Source organism: Diadema antillarum, unplaced genomic scaffold (assembly GCF_040938485.1).
Source record: "Diadema antillarum isolate AM-2024a unplaced genomic scaffold, OU_Dant_1.0 scf00000019, whole genome shotgun sequence".
NCBI lineage: Eukaryota > Metazoa > Echinodermata > Echinoidea > Diadematoida > Diadematidae > Diadema > Diadema antillarum.
In genome coordinates, this window is record NW_027270908.1 from 2,304,270 (window position 1) to 2,326,742 (window position 22,473).

At 40.2% G+C, this 22,473-nt stretch overlaps 1 protein-coding gene across 1 annotated transcript in view; it reads left to right on the forward strand.

The window, feature by feature from the left end:
* LOC139728750 (uncharacterized) overlaps positions 1-22,473 on the forward strand; it is a 278,601-nt gene that overhangs the window by 213,478 nt on the left and 42,650 nt on the right. The window contains exons 83-99 of the mRNA XM_071639694.1: positions 29-273; positions 864-1,077; positions 1,979-2,111; positions 2,792-2,957; positions 3,424-3,557; positions 4,508-4,568; positions 8,021-8,256; positions 9,054-9,197; positions 9,970-10,054; positions 10,842-11,022; positions 11,613-11,799; positions 12,416-12,484; positions 13,030-15,507; positions 18,942-19,078; positions 20,192-20,357; positions 21,049-21,243; positions 22,181-22,369. Coding sequence (XP_071495795.1) covers positions 29-273; positions 864-1,077; positions 1,979-2,111; positions 2,792-2,957; positions 3,424-3,557; positions 4,508-4,568; positions 8,021-8,256; positions 9,054-9,197; positions 9,970-10,054; positions 10,842-11,022; positions 11,613-11,799; positions 12,416-12,484; positions 13,030-15,507; positions 18,942-19,078; positions 20,192-20,357; positions 21,049-21,243; positions 22,181-22,369 — 5,020 coding nt within the window. The remainder of the gene's footprint in view (positions 1-28; positions 274-863; positions 1,078-1,978; positions 2,112-2,791; positions 2,958-3,423; positions 3,558-4,507; positions 4,569-8,020; positions 8,257-9,053; positions 9,198-9,969; positions 10,055-10,841; positions 11,023-11,612; positions 11,800-12,415; positions 12,485-13,029; positions 15,508-18,941; positions 19,079-20,191; positions 20,358-21,048; positions 21,244-22,180; positions 22,370-22,473) is intronic.

Sequence of the window (22,473 nt, forward strand, 5' to 3'; positions counted from 1 at the left end):
AGTGAGGTTGATGTGATTATCACAACAGATCCAGTGGTACAAGAATGGCCGGCCGCTGCCCAAGTCTACCCGCTACGACCTCTCCTACATGGAGGGATTCACCCAGTTCCGCATAGACCTGGTCCTACCAGAGGACACTGGGGCCTACACCATCTTCGCCTGGAACCAATTCGGCAAGGCGGTCAACACGGGTCTCATCAAGGTAGACGCGCTCGGACACGAGCCCAAAGAGCCGGTACACATGAAGGGCGCCCTCGGTGCTCGAGTCAGCATGTGAGTGTTCGTCTTTTTTTCTCTCTGCAGTATCAAACTGGAGGTTGCCACATGAGTTAGCTGTAGGAACCAAAAGAAATGAAACAAAGTTTTAGAAAATAGAATGCAAGGCAATGACACTACAACGTATTCCCTTGCTAGAATTATTATGCCTTTAAATACTACAGTGTATGCTTATCAGGGGTCTTGAGGTGACTCGGTCAGTATTGTGTCTGCCTTACAAAAATGGCTCAGATTTTAGTCCTAGTGAGTCTAGATGGATACTGTTCTGTGTTTGGATAGTTTGTATACATGCAATCCCATGAAGGAACAGGCAAAATGCTTAATAATTCCTCTGATAGGATATGATGTACACCTAAAAAGGTCCTGCAAGTCATGATTTATTTACACAAACGATTTACCTCAATTGTTTTAAAGATCATGTTGCAAACCTAGTTGAAGTGGCATGTCCACCTCACACACCTGTGCTTCAGAAAACTAATGAATGATCCTGACCCCCAGGTCATTTGCCCCAGGTGACTAGCAATTGTCTGAAAGTTGCATCAACCACTAACGACTGTTTATATCCTTCTCCTTATATTGTCTTACAGGGAAACAGAAGAATATCAAATACCAGAACGAGAGAAGTATGCCGGAGAGGTGCGTGAGAAACACTACAAGCCGACCTTCAAGGTTATCCCGAGTGACCTCAACGTCAAAGAGGGCAAGTTGGCAAGGTTCAACTGCCGCGTCAGGGGACGACCGCCCCCAGACCTGACCTGGTACAGGAACGAAATGCCCGTGTACCCCGATGCCAACCATAGGGTATGTTTCCGTGGTTACACGAAAGTCTGAAAGTTTGGTCCTGTATGCATGACAATGGTTCGCTGAACCAAGATATTCTCAACTCTGGAATACAACTTGTAGTAGCGTGGAGATTTGGCGATTTTATGCCTTGAGCTGTAATTCAACAATTCAAGTACTAGAATAATTCAGTTCAAATATAAGGGGTAAGGAGGATAAACAAATCGCTTGTCTGCATCTATTTGATTAACCCAGTAGTACACGTAGATACAGTATGTCTCAGTTACTGTGAATTTCTTTTAAAATCTGTAAATATGAAATTATTTTTTAGGTGAGTATCCCTGATTAATCTTACCATTGATAATCAAGAAGGAGGGGGTTTATACTGTATTTCTAAACAAAAGAGTCTTTAGTTCGACCGATTGACCCTTTATGTAGATAAGCACTGGTTATTCAGTGTTCTTTATTCGATTTGATTTGAGTTGATTTGAAATGTAACCAAGTGCCTTTGAGATGATTCTGGTTCCTGTCATCTACATGTACACATACATGTAGATTTTGAAATTCCTCATCATGTGCCCAGGTACAGTGCACTCCCGTTATAACGAACACAGTTATAATGAAATTCTGATTACAACGAAGTAAAAATCAAGGCCGCAACATTATCCGCTCTATGTATTTTTATTGTTTATTTGTTGGTTATAACGAAATGTTGATATAACGAAAGAAAACGGCCAGTCCCAAGGACATCGTTATATCGGGAGTCCACTGTAGTTTGTTAAATACTTTATGCGTGTGAATACAAGTTTTGGCTGCCTGTCTGATGTACCGGTATCCTTACCACCACATCATGTGACAACTCACTCCTCTCCCATGCATAACCCCCTCCCATTTGTGATACCAATCATCATTTGAATCTCAGGTGTTGGTGAATGAGGGGGGAGAACATGCCCTCATGATCAGCTATGCCATGCCCCACGACAGCGGCCTCTACACCTGTGTCGCCAAGAACAGGGCCGGGGAGGCCAAGTTCCAAGTCACACTCCAAGTCGAACGTGAGTCAACTCCCAGTCTGTTAGCAATCGAACACAAGTCAATTCAATCAAAGCAAGTGAAAATAGAACTTGTGATGGGGATCAGGCATTCACACAATTCGATGCAGATTCATTTCATTCTTGACCAAACATATTAGCAAGATTTACTGTAACAGTATCTGCACAAAACATTACACAAACACTGTGATGAAGCACAGATGTATACATGTACAAGTACAATGTACTTGTTATCTCTGGGTTTAGTTTGTTTTGATTAGCCAGTGCCTGCTAGCCACATAGAAATCAGTACGATATTTTGCATACATGAACAATATATGAAGCATATGAATGTTTCATTGGCATTGTTATATCCAACAATCATAAGTTCAGTCAATTATAGCATAATCCTCTGACTTGTATGGCTTCAGTTTTCTCTCAAGACACTAACAGACTTTTCATAGAGATTACATGTATTATATCATGTCAGATCGTGTATTCCACTTTACTGAAAGTGTGATGTGGTACACTGTACATGTATATCACATGAGCCTTTGACTTTTTATTATCAAAGTACTGAGTTTTATACACATACATTGTATAAACTTACTACCATATAAACCTTTTGTCTGTCATTATCCTGATGTTTAAAGTATTTTTGATATACTTGAGTTTGAATTTCTCCCACCCAACCCTTGCAACAGCGAAGAAACAGTTAGTTGCCCCGTCATTCATCGACCGAGTCGAGAATGTGACCGTGCGGGAGAACGAACCGGTGACCCTCACCTGCAAGGTCACGGGATCGCCGACTCCGCACGTGTCGTGGCAACGTGACCAGAAGCACATTATGCCCAATGTCGGCGGGTACAGGTACGTACATCTCGCACTGTCCTACATTAGCCCTGTTTTCAGTTCTGGAATCAGTGTGTATATTGTACACTCCCATGGATTCAAATGCTCTTGCCTCCAGCCCTCAAAATGCAGTGCCAGAAAGAATGATCAAATTTTATCTCTTGAAGGAAGTAGTTTAAAAATTTGTGTTTGGTCATCTTTTACAATGCACTGTTAGCCAATCAGGGCAGAGGAATAACATTTTCAACTAATTTTAAATCGATTCCCTATTACATGTAATTGAATGATTGGCCAGATACGCTGAAAGGAGAATTTGAACATTAAAGTCATAAAGTTTGTTATATTTGTCCAGGCAACTTAATGTGTGTACCATATGTGTTCTATGTATTGCTATTGCATTCGTTTAAAATACATTATGGAGTATTGTGGTGTTTGTGCATGTTCTGTCTAAGTCTCCTAATGTTTGTTTGTGCTTCATCCGCAGCATGAAGGTGTCTGAGGACGGTGTGTGCCAGCTTTTCATCGAGAGAGTCACCCGTCACGACAGCGCCTGGTACACCTGCACAGCCCACAACTCGGCGGGACGAGTCTCCTGTAGAAGTCGAGTCCAAGTTGTCTGTGAGTCGCTGACAAGTTTGATTCCCTTCGACGTGAAAGAGATTAATTTGTATCATAAACCTCTGATAGTGTGATGTTTTTTACTTCAAGAGTCACATTCCTGTTTACTCGTAGAGTGAAAATGTTTGTACACGGGTATGTACAATTTGTATGACACGTGCGTACATGTGTGATTTCCAAATGAAAGAGAGTCCAACTTCAAACAAGATGTGAGGGACAGACTTCAAATGTGCGAGTGATTGTATACTTATTTCATGTGGATTCCATGGACTTTTGTATACAAAAGGAAATGAAAAATCAAATGTGCATGAATTGATATTTTGCTCATGACTTTGTTTTGCTAAGTACAGATTATATAGCATATAGCACTTTAAGATTTTACAGTATAAGGAAGACACATACACGTATATATATATATATATATATATATATTTTTTTTTTTTTTTTTTTTTTTTTTTTTTTAAATCTCACTTTTTCAGCCCCATATTTTTGCCCAGTATCGTAGCATGGCATTAGATGCTAAATGTTTGGTTAGGCATCTTTAGTAAAGTGTATAGGGGTTTAGGCCAGTAACCCAAGAGGCCAATTCAAGACACCACAATAGCATGCCATGTACAATGCAATAACTTTTAAAAGTTTCGAATTAAAAAAAAAGAAATGTTAAGACCCGTCCAGTAGACTAGGCAGCAGGATAAACTGTCCTGCAATGGGGCACAGCTGTTCTTGTAGTACATAATATTCCAGGTTTGGATCCAGAAATTCCGTAAAGGGGAAGCAACTACAAAGTTAAAGGGGGGCGCGCGCACCCCCCCCCCCATTTTTTTCTTTTTATTTCTTTTGTTTTAACAAAGAATAAAGAGGGGGGCGCACGCACGATGCACCCCCCTCTGGATCCGTTACTGTGTTCATGGTGATATGGTGACCATTTTTCTCACTCTCTGCCATTCTAGATGACAAGTTTATCCGAGATAATGAGCCAGCTCCCATCTTTCAGAGGCGCCCAACACAAGGGTAAGACATCTCATCCTTGTCTCAAAACTCCTGCATCATACACGTCGATGTTTATACCCCTGAGCATGCTTCACATACAGCAGTGAATACTGTTAAAGTGGATATGTTCGCGCGACTAATTTTTTGTGCTCGGCTGGGTAAAGAGAGTTTTGTGTGTTTTTAATCCCGTGGAATCAAGACATCAACTGCTGGAACATATGGCAAGCAAAAATATTCATGTGCTTTTATTTTTGCGCTAGTTTCTGGTTGCGCAAAATGTGCGAAAATTTCAAAACCGCGAAAATGTCCACTTTTCACCAGTACCTGGTATATTTGTATTAATTCATGTGCATTGAAAAATAAATGAAAATGAGTGAGAGAGTATGAGAGAAGATTTGTCTTGTAGCTTGTCTTGACAGAATTAAGACAGTGTGTCTGTATGAGTAAAATCAGTGACAAGAAAATTTGTGCAATATTTTGTGAGGAAGAATTACATTTGTTCTGTCATGCTAACCAGGCCATTACAAATGTATTTATTCACACTTTAATAGTCTTGTGTCTATCCCTGTATCATTGCCAAGATAATGAAGCAAAATCACATACTTTCATCGATGCTCAAGATTTCGTAAAGTATTGTGGCGTTGCTCACATGGTGTGTCATACATCACAGACACTGTGAAGAGGAATTTTTATGACAAATGTGCGTCATGCTTGAAAATTACTTCATTTATTGTCTAACTTTCTTTTTTGTAAAGCAGAGATATACAGTACATGTAGATAGAGAGACAGAGAGAGAAAACAACAACAACTTTGCATGTCATTCATGGTATGAGGCATGTACTGTACATTGTAAATGATCAGTGATACATTGAATATCTACCAGACTGAAAATTGCATGGCAGTTTTGGGCTGTCATGTTGATGACCAAAAATAATTTGAGATGGTAGCAAGCTGATGGGATTCTCTACAGCAACAGGTTATATGAGAATGTATATCACTAACATGCATTATTAATATCAAGCTTGGCTACAGTATGTGCATATGATGCATGCTTCACATTAATGTCATCATGTTTTATCTTTCTGTGATGATCTTTTAAATGTGAATGCAGCCGCGTGGACTATTCTCTATTCTACAGGTAAAAATTTTGCCCCCTAGAACAGGCGTATTGAGAATCCATACTTGTTATATACTCTAGTGTGAAATTTTTTTTTTAAATGTAAATGTGTGGATATTTTAGAGTTATTTTGAGACATTTTTCTTCCTTAATTTGATATTTCAATCTACACTGTAGTTCTTGTCAACATACATAATGTGGTTTTGAATTCTTTTGTATACATTGTACATGTACATGTATACTGTATGTGTGGCTGTGTGCCTACATTGTCTGTGTGTGTCTGTCTCAGTGTTTGTACTTGTATGTGTCTGTGTGTGTCTTTGTCTGTGTTTGGTTGGCTGATGTACCATCACATACTGAGTACTCTCCTCTTTATGGCTACATTTGCAGTTCAGTAGATCGTAGGCCTGTAGACATGTACGGTTACAGCTTTTTATTCCGAAGGTTCGTTATTCCAAAAGCTCTTTAGTCCGAAGATTCGTTATTCCGAAGGTTCATTGTTCCGAATTTCATTTTCAGATTAACGAATCTTCGGAATAACAAACCTTTGGAATAACGCCACAAATGTTCAGATTAACAAACCCTTTTTCATTTTCGGATTAACGAACCTCTAGATATAGGGAATTTGTGTGTTCCGGATTAACGACCCTTCGGAATAACGAACCTTCGGAATAGCGAACCTTCGGAATAACGAACAGCACCCACATGTACAGTGTGTACATGGGTACTTTAAGATGTCAGCTCCACACTATCAAAATTTTCAACTTGGTGTTTTTTTTTTTTTGTAGAGTTTAATAGTTTGATGTGATCCTGAAGTCCTCTGTATTGATTAGTTTACTAACAATTGTGTTAAAACTCTCAAAAAGAAAATATGTTTTATTTATGTGCTATTTTCATCTGGAATTGGCAGAGTTTCACCAGTGAATGTCAAGCGACAGTCTACTGTATACTGTATACCAGGAGGATCATTTTATGCATTTTTTCTTGCAATGTTGCAGTAATATTTTGTCCACTTTCAATATTGCAGTAAGATTTTGTACACTTTCAATTTGCTTCAGCTCTGACATTCTAACACTTTTCAGTCTTGATAAATTCAAACGTCTAGGGAAACTGGCTAGAAATATATGATATGAATGAAAAGAGGGAGGAAATAAGATTTCATTTAATTCCTATTCCTGTGCTCATTTTCATTCACTTACAGTCATAAAAGACACAAAATCATAAAAGTAATCAATTGATTGTTGCAGAAAATGTGAATTCTCAGGTTCTGTCAGAAATCATATTGTTACCCTCTGGTATTAACTCTTCCTACAAGATCTCGTAAATTGACATTAATCTTAATATACAGGGACTACCAGGTTCCAATGTGAGTGTGGGTTAAACCATGGAGTGTTTGATATGTGACCTTTGTACACCAAGTTTGTACCCTTTCCAGTTAGTTTGAAGTGAATACCATTAATACAAAACTGTTATTACATGTGTGTATACAATATGTAGTTGTATGATTATTTACATGTACATTGTAGAGTTGTGTAATTTGATACCTCAATATAACCGTTGTTCTTTCTTTCCCCCTGTAAGTACAATTGTATGTTCAAACTGTACATGTACTACTTCAGCTCCAGTCAGTACAATTGAGTTCAATAAAGATTCAAAACTGTCCATCTTTTAAGCTTTAGTACATGACTTTAATGCAGCAATACAGCCTCTGAAAGGGACTTGTAAGAAGTATCATTGGAACGCTGATAAATTTGACAAGACTGTCATAATTTTTAATTTCTGGTGCATTACACAAATAGAATGTTTTAGAATTGAAATTGTTTACTCAATTCTATTCGTTTTTTTCTTTTTCTTTTTCTTTTTTTGCCATGAGTATACAACTGTACATGTACAGCTGTTATACATGTGTACACCGTTGTATTTGTACATTGTACATAATGTTTGTCTCTTGGGACTTATCTTTGTTTGACTGTTTTTGGGAGTTGTGCATGAAACATATAGCTCCACGTCTGAGGTGCGTGCATATTAAGTTTTTATTGGTGATATTTTTATCTTTGTTAGTAGGTTATTCAGGAGGAAGAGTAGAAACTATGGACAGTTGTATTGTTTTTGTTTCCTCTCATTTGATCGCACATTACAGTTCATACTGTTACATTTTTTTTTAAATATAAATATCTATGCATATACTTGTATATTGAGTCAGTGTAGGGAAGCACTTGGGCTATGATAGACATATCACATATACATGTAGTACATGTATAATGTAGTTGGGAAGTAACTGCACAGTTTCAATCACAGTATCTAAAGGGAGATCATAGTTGATATTTCATCTCTGGTTTCTCCCCGTTTTGTGCAGCAAACGACCCGTCCCTCCCCCAGACAAGGAAGAGATCCCAAGCTACGTAACACAGTTTGAAGACGAACCTGACGCGAGCAAGAAGAGCGGCGTCAAACCCGAGTTTGTGGTGCCACTAAACGACTGCCTGAAGAAGAAGGAAGGAGAGACAGCACACTTTGCCTGTCGCATCCAGCCCGCCGGAGACCCAACGATGAGGGTTGATTGGTTGAAGAACAACGCCCAGCTATTCATTGGTGAGAGAAACAGTTACTGTAGCCCAGAATTTACTTTTTGTATGTACATCTGTTTGACCTATGCAGACATGGAAGAAAATCAAATGAATGTTTTTGGGAATTACACTACAAAGAGTCAACTACATGGTGTACATGTACCCATACATTGGGGAAAACTTGCTTTCAAGAGTATTTCTAAGTTTTATTTGTTTAATGATTTCTGCAATGGAAAATTAGTAGTGAATATGGCAGTCTTATTTACATTGTAGGTACATTACCTCATCTTTTAATGTTTTAAAATATACATGGGAAGGATTGTATATTGCACAGGTGTTTGGATTCCCTAGCCTATTGTACATAATCTTGTACTCTTCCATTGCAACTTTGAGTCCTCATAGTAATGAAATAGATTAAAGGGTGTTAAACAGATCGAGCAACTTTAAACACAATTTCATTATCAGAAGTATAGAATAAAATACCCTGTTTGCGGCAGGCTTTGTACAGGGTGCCTATTTTGCAGCAGGGGCCATTTTATTCACTGATGAAAAGGCCCAATCAGGGGTCACTGCCCATTTAACACTTGCAAGTATGTAGCTCCTCCTTGTGTTCTAATGTGGGACTAAGCACCCATGATGTTCATTAGCTGTTTTATTGATGAAAGAAAGTGCCCCTGCCAGAAATAGGCTCCTTGCCGCAAACTGGGTTGATTGCTCTAGTGTGGTCCCAGAATGCGCGATAGCCAGCCAAAGTGAATTCCTTGTCCAAACCATGCACAGTTGGCTGTAAATGCTAATGACTCCTCTCGCTAAATCCTCCAGGATCCCGAGTCCAGACCAAGTACGAGTTTGGAATCTGCTCCCTGGACATCAAAGGAGTCTACCCCGAGGACGCCGGCGTCATTACGTGCCGAGCTGCCAACAAATACGGCCAGGCCGAGACAGCTGGGAAGCTGACTTGTGAAGGTGGGAAGAGCTGCATTCTCATGAGAAAAAATTGAATTATCAAAACTTATTCTACCAAACACAGATTTCCTGTACTAAATTACAGCTTTTTCAATATGATTCCCAACACAAATACAAATAGCGGGCACTTGTCGCAAACAATGTATAAAGAGCAATTGATACTGAGCTAATGAAAACAAATGTTAACCATGATTTTCTAAAGAACTGAAGAGTGAAGACTTGCTTGCTGATTACAAAATCCCACTTCTTAGATTTGTTGTTGTTGTTGTTGTTTTTTTTTTATAGAAATGATGCAAGACTGAGAGAAAGAGAGAGAGAGGAAGACAGAGGAAGAAACTGAATATTCACCAGAGAGTACCCTTGGTCTATATACAGCTGTAGCTTCAATAGTACTTTGAAGAGATGCCTTCTGCATACTTTGTATTGTTGATAAAAATAGACTTAATTCTGCAGTGACAGTGACATACAACAAATTTAATTTTATCTCTTACTTTGTGCTGATATGCCATAGTACTTCTTGTTCTAAAGGGGAAAAAAATGTCTTCAATGACTAATCAATTTACCAGTAGTGATGTTCTTAGATATCTCATCTAGTGCACTCTGACTCTATTAACCCATTGGAGACTAGTCCTGAGTATAGTCGGACAGGTTTCTGTGGGAAATGTGTGTCATAGCACCATCAGCTCTTCCTCAAGGGGTTAAATTAAATGAAAATCAACATATGAATGAGGCTCATTTCGCTGATGATCTTTTGTTTCTTTTCAATTCGCAGCCCAACAGTCTCTAATTCTGGAAACACAACTTCCCGAAGAGATGCGGGGAATTGAGAAAACCCTGGAGTACGATGAATATCTCTCGTGAGTTCCCTTCACCATCATGCAATCACAAATTCTGCCATTACATTGTATGTCACCTCCCCTTCTGTTTTGTATCACAAGAATGATTCCTCGGTACTGATGTACAACAATGTTGTGTGAGAAATTTCTCTTTCAATAGTTAGCTTCATTTTGTTCTTATGGTCAAAGAAAGGACTTTCATCTCATCAAGCATCATTATATGTACAATATCTATTGTGACAGCCCCTGCAATATGGAGCATGTCATGGAGTAGAAGATGAAGTGATTAACTGTATTTTGCATCGAAATTATTCATTTTTTTTTTTTTTTTGGTACACCTAGAGTTAGATCTTTCATAGAAAATTTAATTTCATCAAAATATTCTACATGTACATTGCGTATCATTGTTATATTTTTCATTTGTATATTTTATTTGTAAAAAGAAGTTACAGAAATGAAATCTGCATGCTCACAAAATTGGCAAAATCATTAAACAATATAATGGAACCACGCTGCTGGTTTGTGTAAAAGACAAGAATGCTCTAGCCAATGATCACAAGGGTCAGGCAAATTGAGAAAGAAAAGCTTCAACAGTTTCTCAGGTGATTACTATGGTGATTGATCTCCTTCTTGATGACTGCTTTTCATTTCCTGTGCAGCAATTTTGGCGACTACGGTATATCACTATCAATTAGCCATGATGACTAATGTATTATAAAGCAGTTCCTCTTGCATGGTGAGGTTAAGTAGTAAATGTAATTTGGTTTCTTGAGCTCATCTCTCTGAATTTTCATCCGTTTCCGAGCAGCGCCGGTGATCTCCCCGACGATAGCAAGTTTCCTTCGGAGGAGAAATGTCGACCAGAACTCGTGACTGTCCCGGAGCCAATCAGCGTCCTGGAGGGAGAAAACGCGCGTTTCTCCTGTCGTGTCTCGGGTGTGCCGGCACCTCGGGTGTCCTGGTTCAGGGAGGACATGCAGATCATGGGGGTGAGCTTTGGGGGGACTCCTTTCATGGGGGATGGGGGGTGGGGATGGATTACAATTTTTATGGAACATTTGGTAATAGGAAGACTTGTGAGTGGATTATCCAGGGTTAGTTTGGAAGGATGTTGGAGTTGGAGGGAATTGCAGTGATGGGTTTTGGCTCTGGAGGAGGTAGATTTTTTACTGGGTGCAAGGACTATCTGCAGATTATTTCTTTGAATGACATTGTGGTTGATGTTTTACATTTGTTTCTGTTTTCCTATGTCGTTGGGGATTGCTGCAAGTGGAGGTAGGTCAACATTTTAATTCTTGAAGAAGGTTTGTTTGGGTTTGAATGAATTTTGAGAGGGATGTACGGTGGTGTAGGCTATGGTGGTTGATGATATCCTGTTTTAGATACTAAAGCCTTTCTCTTCAAGCAAGTAAACTTGACAACTGAAGATGTAATACCATGATACAAATGTTGGTCGCCAAATTTGTTAAGCATTCCATTCTGTTTATCAAGCGAGTACGATGAAATTGTGATGGGCTGATTCACAAGGATTCTCTTCACTATATTCCTCTTTGCCACATCTTGTTTTTCAAAACTGCAGCAAGGAGCACGCATGAAATCTTGGTTTGACGGAATCCACTACATGGAAATCACCAAGGCGCGGCCGAGCGACTCTGGTGTGATCCGACTGGTGGCCCGCAACAGGATGGGCATGGTGGAGTTCAAGACCAAGTTGGAGGTACAAGCAAAGGAGGCTCCGCCCCCACAGCTCAAACCAACTCCAAAAGGTAAGGAAGAAGAAGTCCACCTTCCTTTTGATCACTTGCTAACTCAAACAGGATGATCAATGTCCCTACAATTGTAGTATCCTACAGTATCTGCATGCGTGTTATTATTTTGAGTGAACATTCTTTGTGATTGAAATATAAAATCTCTTTTACACCTGTACTTGATTCTATCTCTCATTTGACGTTTGTGTCTTGACTGATGACACCTGTATAATAATTGCTCTGGAAACATTTCTGTATACTATTTTAAGCATTTTCATGAGTACCTGTATGTAGTAAATATGGACCCAGGCTGTACTGTTTATTGTGTTTTTATATTGTATTTCAGTTGATATAGAGTATGTATATTGCTTTATAATTGCATATGTTTCATACATATACATTGTACATGTATATTCTACATGTATGTTGGAAAATGAAAATAAAGAAATGACCTAATTGAAATAAATGCAGTACTACTGAAGAATAGTTTTGTGATAGGTACAATGTATCTATGTGTGTAAACAGACCCCATACAATTGTACATACACATGGAAACATTAATGTGATTATGGAGTTAACTGTTTCCTTGAGTCACCTTTATATATATTTTCTGTATCTTTGATATCTGTTGCAGAAGAAAAAGTGCCTCCACAGAAGCCGAAATTTCCTGCTCTGCAGAAGGCTCAGCCGAAGAAGCCCCCACGTGAGTTTGCTCTTTGACTTTGACATTTTATTTGTTTGATAAAATGTTGCACTTGATCATGCAGTACAATCTAAGATGTCCGATAAAGATCTATGAATCAAACATGTTTTATGAGAACAAAGTCATTGACAGTAACATGAAGCAGTGAATTTAATACAACGATTTTGTGGGTTTATTACATTACCTCCGGACCGCAATCTCAAGAAGCCTGCATGACATGTTCAGAATTGGTGAAATCAAATTTCAAACTTGCCTAATTTTCAATCGTGAGAGTCAGCTCTAAATTTTTCTTACAATGTGCATGATAAAGCTTTGAATTTATACACTTGTACATACATGTATGGTAACGTAGGAAATATTTTTCCTGTTGCTATTCTATTATAGTTTAGCGTGATATTGAGGTTGTGGCTTTCAGTGCATAACTGATATAAGATTGGTATTATATCCATTCGTCTTGGTAACAGTATACTGTATCAATACAAGAATAATTGGAATGAATATTGATGAGTGTGTTGCCCTTGTAATGCATGCATTAATCCTAACAGAGGAGGCACCAAGTGAGTTAGAGGAAGCGTTCAAGAGACGATCCCAGCATGCAGCCCCAATCCTCCCCAAGCCAAAACCTTTAGACAGCTCCCGGAGGGCCAGTGCGGGTCCCCAGGTGGCTGTCAAACTGAGACCTGTCCAGAAACAGGCCCCTCTAGACCCAAAGAAGGGTGCAGATAACAGTTGGTTGCCTTCAAGGGATAGCCTCAGGAAAGTGACACCAGACAAACCCCAGATTATTCCACAGCGTAGACCCTTGCAAGAAAGCATCTCTGCGGACACTGTCCAACCAGATGAGGTAGCACCCTCAGCATTCCGCAAGACTTCTCAGCCAGGGAACTCTGGTCTCGTCAACGAATCCCTAGAAGCCGAGAGTGTTCCTCACACTGAGAGCAGTATCCCAGATCTCTTAATGCTCTCAGATCAGGAAGAGAAGAGCCCCGTGGAAGAGGGCATCTCTGCAGATGTTCTGTCAGACACAGGTGACATCTCTTGGCTTGAGCGACTGGAAGGAATCCAGCAAGAAGAGGTCCCAGAGGACTTTGCCACTCATGCAGATGTCCCAAGTCTAAGCAGTCAACCAGAAATTCAAGAGCAAGCAGCAAATGATGCACCTATACAACCAGCTGTCATAGCTTTCCAAAGGGATCCAGTGGTGGCAATTGAAGCACTTGAAGATGAAGTGTACCCACCACTCCGTGACTTTCAGACCAAAACAAGCCCAAGCCAAGATGAGGGCAGACCTGATGTAGCAGCTGAGGAAATACAGCCAGAAAGGGAAGAAATCATATTCTCCAAGCCTCCTGTTCAAGATTTATACCAAGGTACAGACTCAAGCAGTAGTTCCTCATCCTCAGGAGAAGGTGAAGGCAGAGAGACATCGGTCAATAGTGGAGCAGACACGGCACAACCTTACATTGTGCAGCTGATGCTGGAGACTCCTCCAAGAGAGGATGATGATCCCGGGAGCAGAGGACACTTCACTTCAACTGCTGAACTGCCTGGAGCGGGAAGTAGAGACACAGAACCATATGTTGTGGACTTGATCATAGAGAAACCTCCAGTCGAGGATGATTCCTACGATAGAGCCCTGCCTCTGTCAACAAGTTCTGCTGCTCTGGACTACCCTTACAAAGCAGTAAGTCACAATGTTCCCACCTCCACACCCTCTGAGTCTGAGTCAAGTTCCTCCACTGGAAGAGATGACCATGATGACAAGCCTGAACTCAAAACATCAGCTGCAGCTATCTCTCTCACTCGCAGGGGTCGTCCAGACAAAACAAGAGATGTACCATCATCCAAAACTTCTTCTTCTTCCTCCGAGCAGTCAAGATCGTCAACTCCTGTTACAGCATCCTTGGCCGCCAGAACAGACCAAAGAGATCCGGACAGATCTTCAATGTCAATTCAGCTACAGTCCAAGTTTTCCGGAGGAAGTGGGAAAGATTCAAAGACTTCGTCATCCTCTTCTTCTCAAGAATCAGAAAAAGATGAAAAACCCAAAGTGATTGCCAAGAGATCAGATACCACTGATCCCAGTGATGTTGAATCACCACCACCTGGCAAAGCAAGACGTGTCATTGATCTCAGACGATCGTCATCATATGCCACTTCTTCCTCGACCTCTAGCGGAGATGAAGAAGTAAGAAGCCATCTTTCTCATGCAGCTCTGACATTACGCCAACCAGACAACTATCAGGAAGAAGTTCCCACTGGTTCTGGTGACCCAAGTAATGAGGTTGTACTGGATGTGTCCCCGGTGAATCCAATTGTAGAAGACATAGTGGAAAACAAACCAGTCTTCCAGACAGAGTCTGCATTAATGCCTCGTTCAGAAGACGAAGGAGTGACATATGAAGTGACGTTGGATGTTGGACCAAATGCACCTGAACAGTCTGAAGAAGAAGATAGTAACATAACACTGTCCACTGGACCAAGCAAGAACTACTCATTCGAGGAAGAGGACATTGAGGCAGTTCGAGTGGCAGAGGCGCTTGCCTCACGTTTCAGATCTGGTCCCAAACAAGTGGACAAAGCTGAAGATGAGCCAGCTGTAACTTTCCTTCCCATCACAATCAAAAACAATTCGGATACCACTGAAGAGGACACTCAGGAAAGCACCCAGGAGGAGGAGGAACCTGTCAAGTCTCCGATGAGAAGAATATCCATGAACTATCAGAAGGCAGTTCATCGCGAGGGAGCACCTGCCATCAAGCAACGCCTCAAAGATACCAACAGCAAGCACGGCCAGATGATTGAGTTTCGAGTGGAATTTAGCGCCGCCACTCCATTTGAGGTTGCCTGGCATCAGGATGGCTACGAACTGGAGGATTCTGAGGAGTGCGTGGTCATCATAGGAGATGACTACTCCAGACTGATCATCCCGAATGCCACACCCGACGATACCAGCACCATCGAGGTGCAGGTGAAGAATGACATCGGAGTCACCGCATCAACGGCCATGTTGGTTGTAGAAGGTATTCATTGATGATGCAGATCATCTTCAATCATTTCAGCCACCTCTAGCATCTTTTGCTCTCACTCCTTCGGATAAAGTAGCTAGAACTTTTCTCTAACACTCAGCGGCAATTCATTCCACTGCAAATCAGCTGTGCAAGCAGAAAATATCATGAAACACCAGCATATTCATACTCTATCGCAAACATGCTGCATTATCTTTTTTCATTTCCACGTAGTCATGGGATCTATAGTATCTCACAATATGAATAACTTGCAGGTAGACTAGCTCTAACTGGTATTTTTCATTGGTGTGTTAAGAGTGTGGTAATAAGTTTATTGACCAAATGGTGTTGTAGGGTGTTAGGACCTCCTCCCAACACTACTGTACATTACTTCTCCATATCTGCAAATGGGATCCTTACCCCATTGCCCATGGGAATCTGCTTGGCTTGTTGCAGAGTCTGTGCAAAAATTAAAACCTTGTAGGTAAAGGGTTATACAACTGTATGTCCACATCAGAATTAAATCTTGCAAGATTATCTTGCATCTGGTGGTACAACTTGTTATGGTGGATTCGTACCCTTAACAATCTCACACATGTATTTTCTCTGATATGTACACTGTTCGCTTCTACTTTTTTTGTGTGGTTATACAGTATTTCGAGTTTGGGTTTTGCTTCTGAAACAAACATTGTGTCTTTTCCTTGTAGTGTTCTGTAGATGATAATTAGAATTGTGTGCAGTCTAAAATCATTAACATTCCTTAGTACAATTAATTTTTCAAATCAACTCATTTAATGCCATAGTGAAACAGTTGGTAGTTTGCGAAGTAAATGGACTCCACTGTCCAGGATCTTACAATAATTTGGCAGGTAATGTCTTAAACACTTCCTTTGCCACGGACCTTTGGAGAGTGTGTACAACGCTTATTGGATTTCCTGTGTCAGTCAGCACTCAAAGCATGCAATAGGTTAAACCGTAAGAAGACATCAGTAAAGCAACTTCCTGTGTACAAGTACAGCATTCATGTCTGAGATTACCTTTTCCTCATGACTGCTCTCTTCCAGTGCGATCTAATTTTCACAGTCCAATCATAGCCAATAATTATATACATTTGATATCAACGAATTTATGTCGATGGAATCCTGTGTGAGTATGTTTACCACAGTATACTGTATACAGTATACTGTATACTTTTTGCGTACAGATATTTTCACGATTGTGGGTAATGGACATTTTTGCGAGATGTTATTTTCGTTATTTTCGCGATTGAGCTGGTAACGGACATTTTCACGAGATGTTATTTTCGCAAATTGACACCAAGGCTATTGTAAATGCACTAGTAGCCTAGTGCATTGCGACATTTTCGTGTTTTTTTAAATGCGCGGGCTAACAGTGATTCGCAAAATTCGCAAAAATAACAGCTTATGCAGTATTGTTCCATCTGTAGCTCTGCACCACGTATAGCATTTTCCCTCTCGGATGGATCTTCAAGTCGTACATTGTATGTAGTGTACATTGTAGTTAGGATTTTCTCCATCTTATGCCATTTCATAGATTTCCATGTACATGACCCCACTTTTGTCTATTATGCGAATACATCATGTAAGTGGATGAGCCATAAGGGTTTTAGTCCTTTGGAATCTCCCAACATACCCTTTAAAGCATATTTTATCTTCATCTACCACCATGATGTCATGTTGTGATTTATCTATCAAAAGCATTTGTCTGTGAGCTTCGATCATGAAATCTTCCATGCTGAGTTTGTGTCAGTGGTGTATCATAGTAGTCATGTTGAGAAGATCAATTTTATCATTTATATATCAGAAAGGTTTCAAGGCAAAGGTAAATTTGATCATGTCATCTCATTATCATTCCATTAAAGTATTATATCCAAACTCAGATACACAAAAGTTTACTCTTAATAAGTTCAGGGCCCCATTTCATAAAAAGTTGATATATGATTGCAACTCTTGCTGGAATGACAATTGTCATAGTAACAACAAGAATCCATGCAGCTTCCTGATTGGCTGTTGCTATGGAAAATTGCCATTTCAGCAAGAGTTGCCATCCTTACATCTTTTATGAAAGGGGGCTCAGGTGTACGCTGTAGTTACTCATTTTCACAGTCTGATTTGTCTCTGATTAGTCTTTAGAGTAGTTGGTACAGGGATTCTTGCGTTTCCTTTGCTTAATGCCTGACTGAAGTAAAAGTTACCCTTTGTGTATGGGAAATGGCTCACAAATACTGAACTCTGGCATGTGGTGCATTTGATACACTATATTTTGCTGAGAAGTGTCATAAACTAGGTGTAACTGAAAAAAGGGATCAATTAAGTGTAATTTTTGAGGTTGTACGAGAAAATTAATATTTTCTGTGCCATGCATAACACTCTTTCTTCTGCAGTAAGTTTCTTCTTTGCAGGCATTTTTTTGCTCTTTCTTAACCTGTTGAGGACGAGTCCCGAGTATACTCGGGCAGGCGTCTATGGGAAATGCGTGTTGTAGCAAAATCAAACCATCCTCAACGGGTTAAAGGAGAATAGTACACGTACATTGTACATTTTACCATGTACAAAAAGTGTACATGTACAAGTATTTATCTTTCACCGGGTTTGTGTAATATGTGATTGTGTGCGCGTGTATTCACATACACACAAGTCCCATCTAATGTAGCTAGCAACAAAGTGTCAATAACTTTAAAATCATGCAAACAATAGTGCTTGAATGGACTGATAATGAACAAAAGAGGGCGCTTGGCTACAGGCAAGCTGGCAAATAAATCAGAAAGCCTGCAGCATGTACATTGTACTACAGATTTTAGCACAGAGGTGATATTTGGCTAACTCTTGATATAAAGTACGTTCATCTATTTCTGTAGCTATAAAAGCACCACATGCATTGTAGATTAATAGATAAAGAGACAAAATGATGTGATGGCGTACAAACGGTCTGCAAAGTGCTGCTGTTGATCACTTTCAGACATGAAGTTTTCAGCCCTCTGTTTGCAGTGTTAACAGTGTGTGTTGTTACTCTTACTAGCATACATACTTATTAAAAAGTAAAGATATAGTCAAGTGATGACAGCAAGTCCATGTTGCTGCTGGTTTTTCTTTTTGTAGCTTCCATTGACATCCAGAATGTGTCATTTTAATTGTATTAGATAAATGACAAATAGCAAATCTAATGTAGGCCAATGTGCAAAACGTCATATAAACTTTTCAGTAGCATTCTGGAGCTGTTAATGATTTCATTCAACTTTGTCAAACCTACATGCAAATTCATATCAAAGAGCAAATCATAAACATTATTTTCTTGCCAGAACGGTGTAATATGATTCATTTTCATGTTGCTATGTACATATTGAAGTGAGTGTAAATGTGTGACTACATACACATGTACAATATACATTAAAACTTTATTATTCATTTTTTGTCCCCCTTTTTTCACAGCGGTAGCAGAGCCGGTGAAGGAAGCGCCAACATTCATCGCCACGCCACCGCCGATGACAACTGGTATTCCTGGAGAGCCAGTCAGGATATCGTGCCGAATCGCTGGACAGCCGGCACCAAGGGTTGTCTGGTCAAAGGTCAGTATACATAACTGTACAAGTAGTGAATGGTCACGAGAGCGATGGTTCAAGATTTCGCATGAGATGAAGCGAGGTGAAGCGAAGTTGAATAGTGCGCCTCATCTTTCACCGAGTGCGAAATCTTGTTCCATTGCATGAGTAAAGACCGTACACTATCTGTTTTATACAACGCCTCAAACGTCAACGGATTTGGTACTCACAGATATTTGAATTTAGCACCGAAATGGCAACCATTTTCCGTGAAAGACGAATGAGTAGCCACACAGTCACAGTCACAGTGTTACATATGTATGCGAAACCGATCGGTTAAAGTTGTTTACAAAAATGAGTGACAAAAGTATGCGCTTGTACAATTGTAAGTGCGCTTGTAATTGTTGAGTGCGCGCGGCAAATGTATGTTTATTGTGACATCAGAGCCTTGCAATGGAACAAAGACTTCAAGTCAATCATGAGTTTAACACGAAAGTCAATGGAAATGGGTGATGTCAGCCATGTGCTATCCATTTTTGCTCAAACAAATGCACGGCTGACAGCCGTGATGGAACTTTTAAAACTGGATGTCATGTGATTGGCAATCGACCAATTGGATAGCTATACTCTTTTTAGGTATTGTACAATGGCTCATGTTACAATATTAACTCTATGTGTGCCAGGGTGTTGAACCACCCGTGTGCCACGTTATTCAGAGATTGCAGTGTATGAGTGCTTTCTGAAAATATTCTGTTTTCCAAAGCTACAGGTACAGGTATGTGACTTTTTTTTAAATAGAAGTGTTTATGCTTGAAATACAGTACAGGAAAGTTGCAGAGAAACTTGCAGGCTTTAATGTGATATAAATGTCATGACAAAGCTTTTTAGCTACTGTATTTTCTTTCAAAAGGCCAGTACCCAAAACAAATGCGTTCATGCATGGTTTTGCAATTGAGCAAAATTATTATAAAAAGTTGGCAAACCATTGACTGAGTTATGTGTGCAAACTCGGCACACAGAGCTGAAGAAAGAAATCAAAGAAAGACTGATTCCATCGCCATTTGATCTTGCATCTGATACAATATGATACTTTATATTAAGCACAGTTAAAGCTAAGTGATTTGTATTGTATGTGCACAGGACGGCCGGCTGCTGTCCAGCGTTCCGCGCATGAAGATTCTTCAGGACGGTTCCATCCATACCTTACTCATCCTGGAATGTCTTCCGGAGGATGCTGGCGTCTACAACGTGGAGATATCCAGCCCAGCCGGAAAGAACCTGCAGTCCTTCCAGATAGAAGTACAAGGTAAGTAAGGGTAACTAGTTGGAATATTTGGATGTACTGGACACCAATTTGGGAAGGGAGGGGGGTTTAACAGTTTTTATGGGACATATCATGTACAGGGGACGTCACTTTGGCAGGGCTACCCTCTGTCTTTGTAGGCATTACCGATTTTGTTGAAGGTACCATTCTTGAGGAGTAAAGAATGTTTGTGGGGTATTAATAAGTTTTCTATGATGTGCCAGTCTTACCTCTCCTGTAAGAGGTACTGGTCCTGTGCCTTCTAGAATACAATAGACAGGTCTTGGAGAATGGCCAGGTCTTGTTTGGGGTGCTGGTCTTTGGGGCTACTGCTCTAGTTAGGGTAGTAGTTTTGTGGAACCACTGGTATTTTAGGAGACAGTCCATACAGGGGTTACCGTTATCAAAGGGAAATCAGTCTTTTGGGGGCAATGGTTTTGTGGGACAGACAATCCATATAGGATGGTTTCCTCTTGTAGGAGGCCCATGCCTTGTAAGGAGCATCAGTCGTGTGGAGGGATGCAGTCATGCACGGGATGCCAGTGTGTGGAAGTGGGTTTGGGATGGGGGAGACCAGTCTTCTGAAAAGGGGCACCAAGTTCTTTTGGAGAGAAACTACAATGTAAGTTGAGAAAGGCATTTTCACTTCTCGAATGCAAAAACTCCAAGATGGTCCTCTTTTCCACATCACTAGCCCCACCCCCTGGTGAGGCCTTTGAGCCACAGATGCGTCCTCAACATCCTCAAGCCCCAGAGCAGGCCAAACGTCACCCAGAGGTTCCAGCGGTGGGGCAGGCTTCCTTGCCAGCGTTCCTCAGCGTCTTGACGGATTGCATGGTGCCCGAAGGCAGCCCCGTGGAGCTTGCTTGCGAAGTGACTGCCACACCCCGTGAGTAGAGGACCCCAGTCAGGATTTTGTGCAGTTTGTGTCAACCGTTTCCATGGTGATGATGGTTTCAGTGAGAAATGTGGTTCACTTTTGTTGACACTTTGTGTGCTTTTTGAGCACTACTTGGCACAGAAAAACATATAGCATTGTACACACTGTCCAAAGTCACTGGTATAGAAAGGATTGAATGTATTTGTCACAATGATTGTCAGCATAATAATGTTGGAATATACAGGCATAACATTACATAATGTGCATGTACACTCGTATTTAGCTGACTATAAGAATAGAGCAATTACATGACTGTATATTTTATGTTAAAAGATTTGTATAGTTTTGGTTGAGAGCTAACTTCAGGTTTCTAACGTTTTTTGTTGAGATAATGAGAAACATTTTATGAAATATGAAAGAACATGAATTCAAAGAGGAATTCAGCATTTATTTGATGAAAATTGGTTTTGAAATGGCAGAGATATCCAAAACAGAGGGATCGTAATAAAAGGTGGGATCCACCTTTTATTACGAGCGCTTTGTTTTACTTTGTTTTTGAATGTCTCAGCCATTCCAAAACAGATTTTCATCAAATAAACATTGAAGTCCTCTTAGAATGGTATCGTCTGTACTATTTCAAAGTTGTTTCTTGATATCTTGCAAAAAGTTAAAATCCCAATTCTCATCTCCACCAATACTATACCATCCTTTTAATGCATAATAATCACTCAACTGAAATACTAAATATCTATGTACTTATTTCTGTGTAATGTACAGATCATTTCATAAAATAATGTACAATTGTAACTAGTCTTCAATGTACTAGTCTTCATTGTAACTAGTCTTGTAATACTAGTCTTCAATAAGAAAATGGAATTGTGTAGAAGAATGATGGTTGATCAATCACTGTATAAATTTCTCTCTCCTCTCTCCCCTTCTGTGACAGCTCCTGTGATAAATTGGTACTTGAACGGCGCCATCATCAAGCCATCGCGCTACTTCCGCATGAGCTACGTCGATTCGGTCGCCCGCCTACAGATTCACGAGGTCTTCCCCGAGGACCAGGGCGTGTACATGTGCGAGGCGTTCAACAACGCCGGCCGCGTGTCATGCAGCGGCAATCTTAGCGTACAAGGTGAGTGGGAATCTGAAGAACTGTGAGGGGGCACTCCAATATTCTATCACCTTGATCGGAAGCAAACTCATGTATTCGGTAGAGAACATCGGAACCGCTGTTCG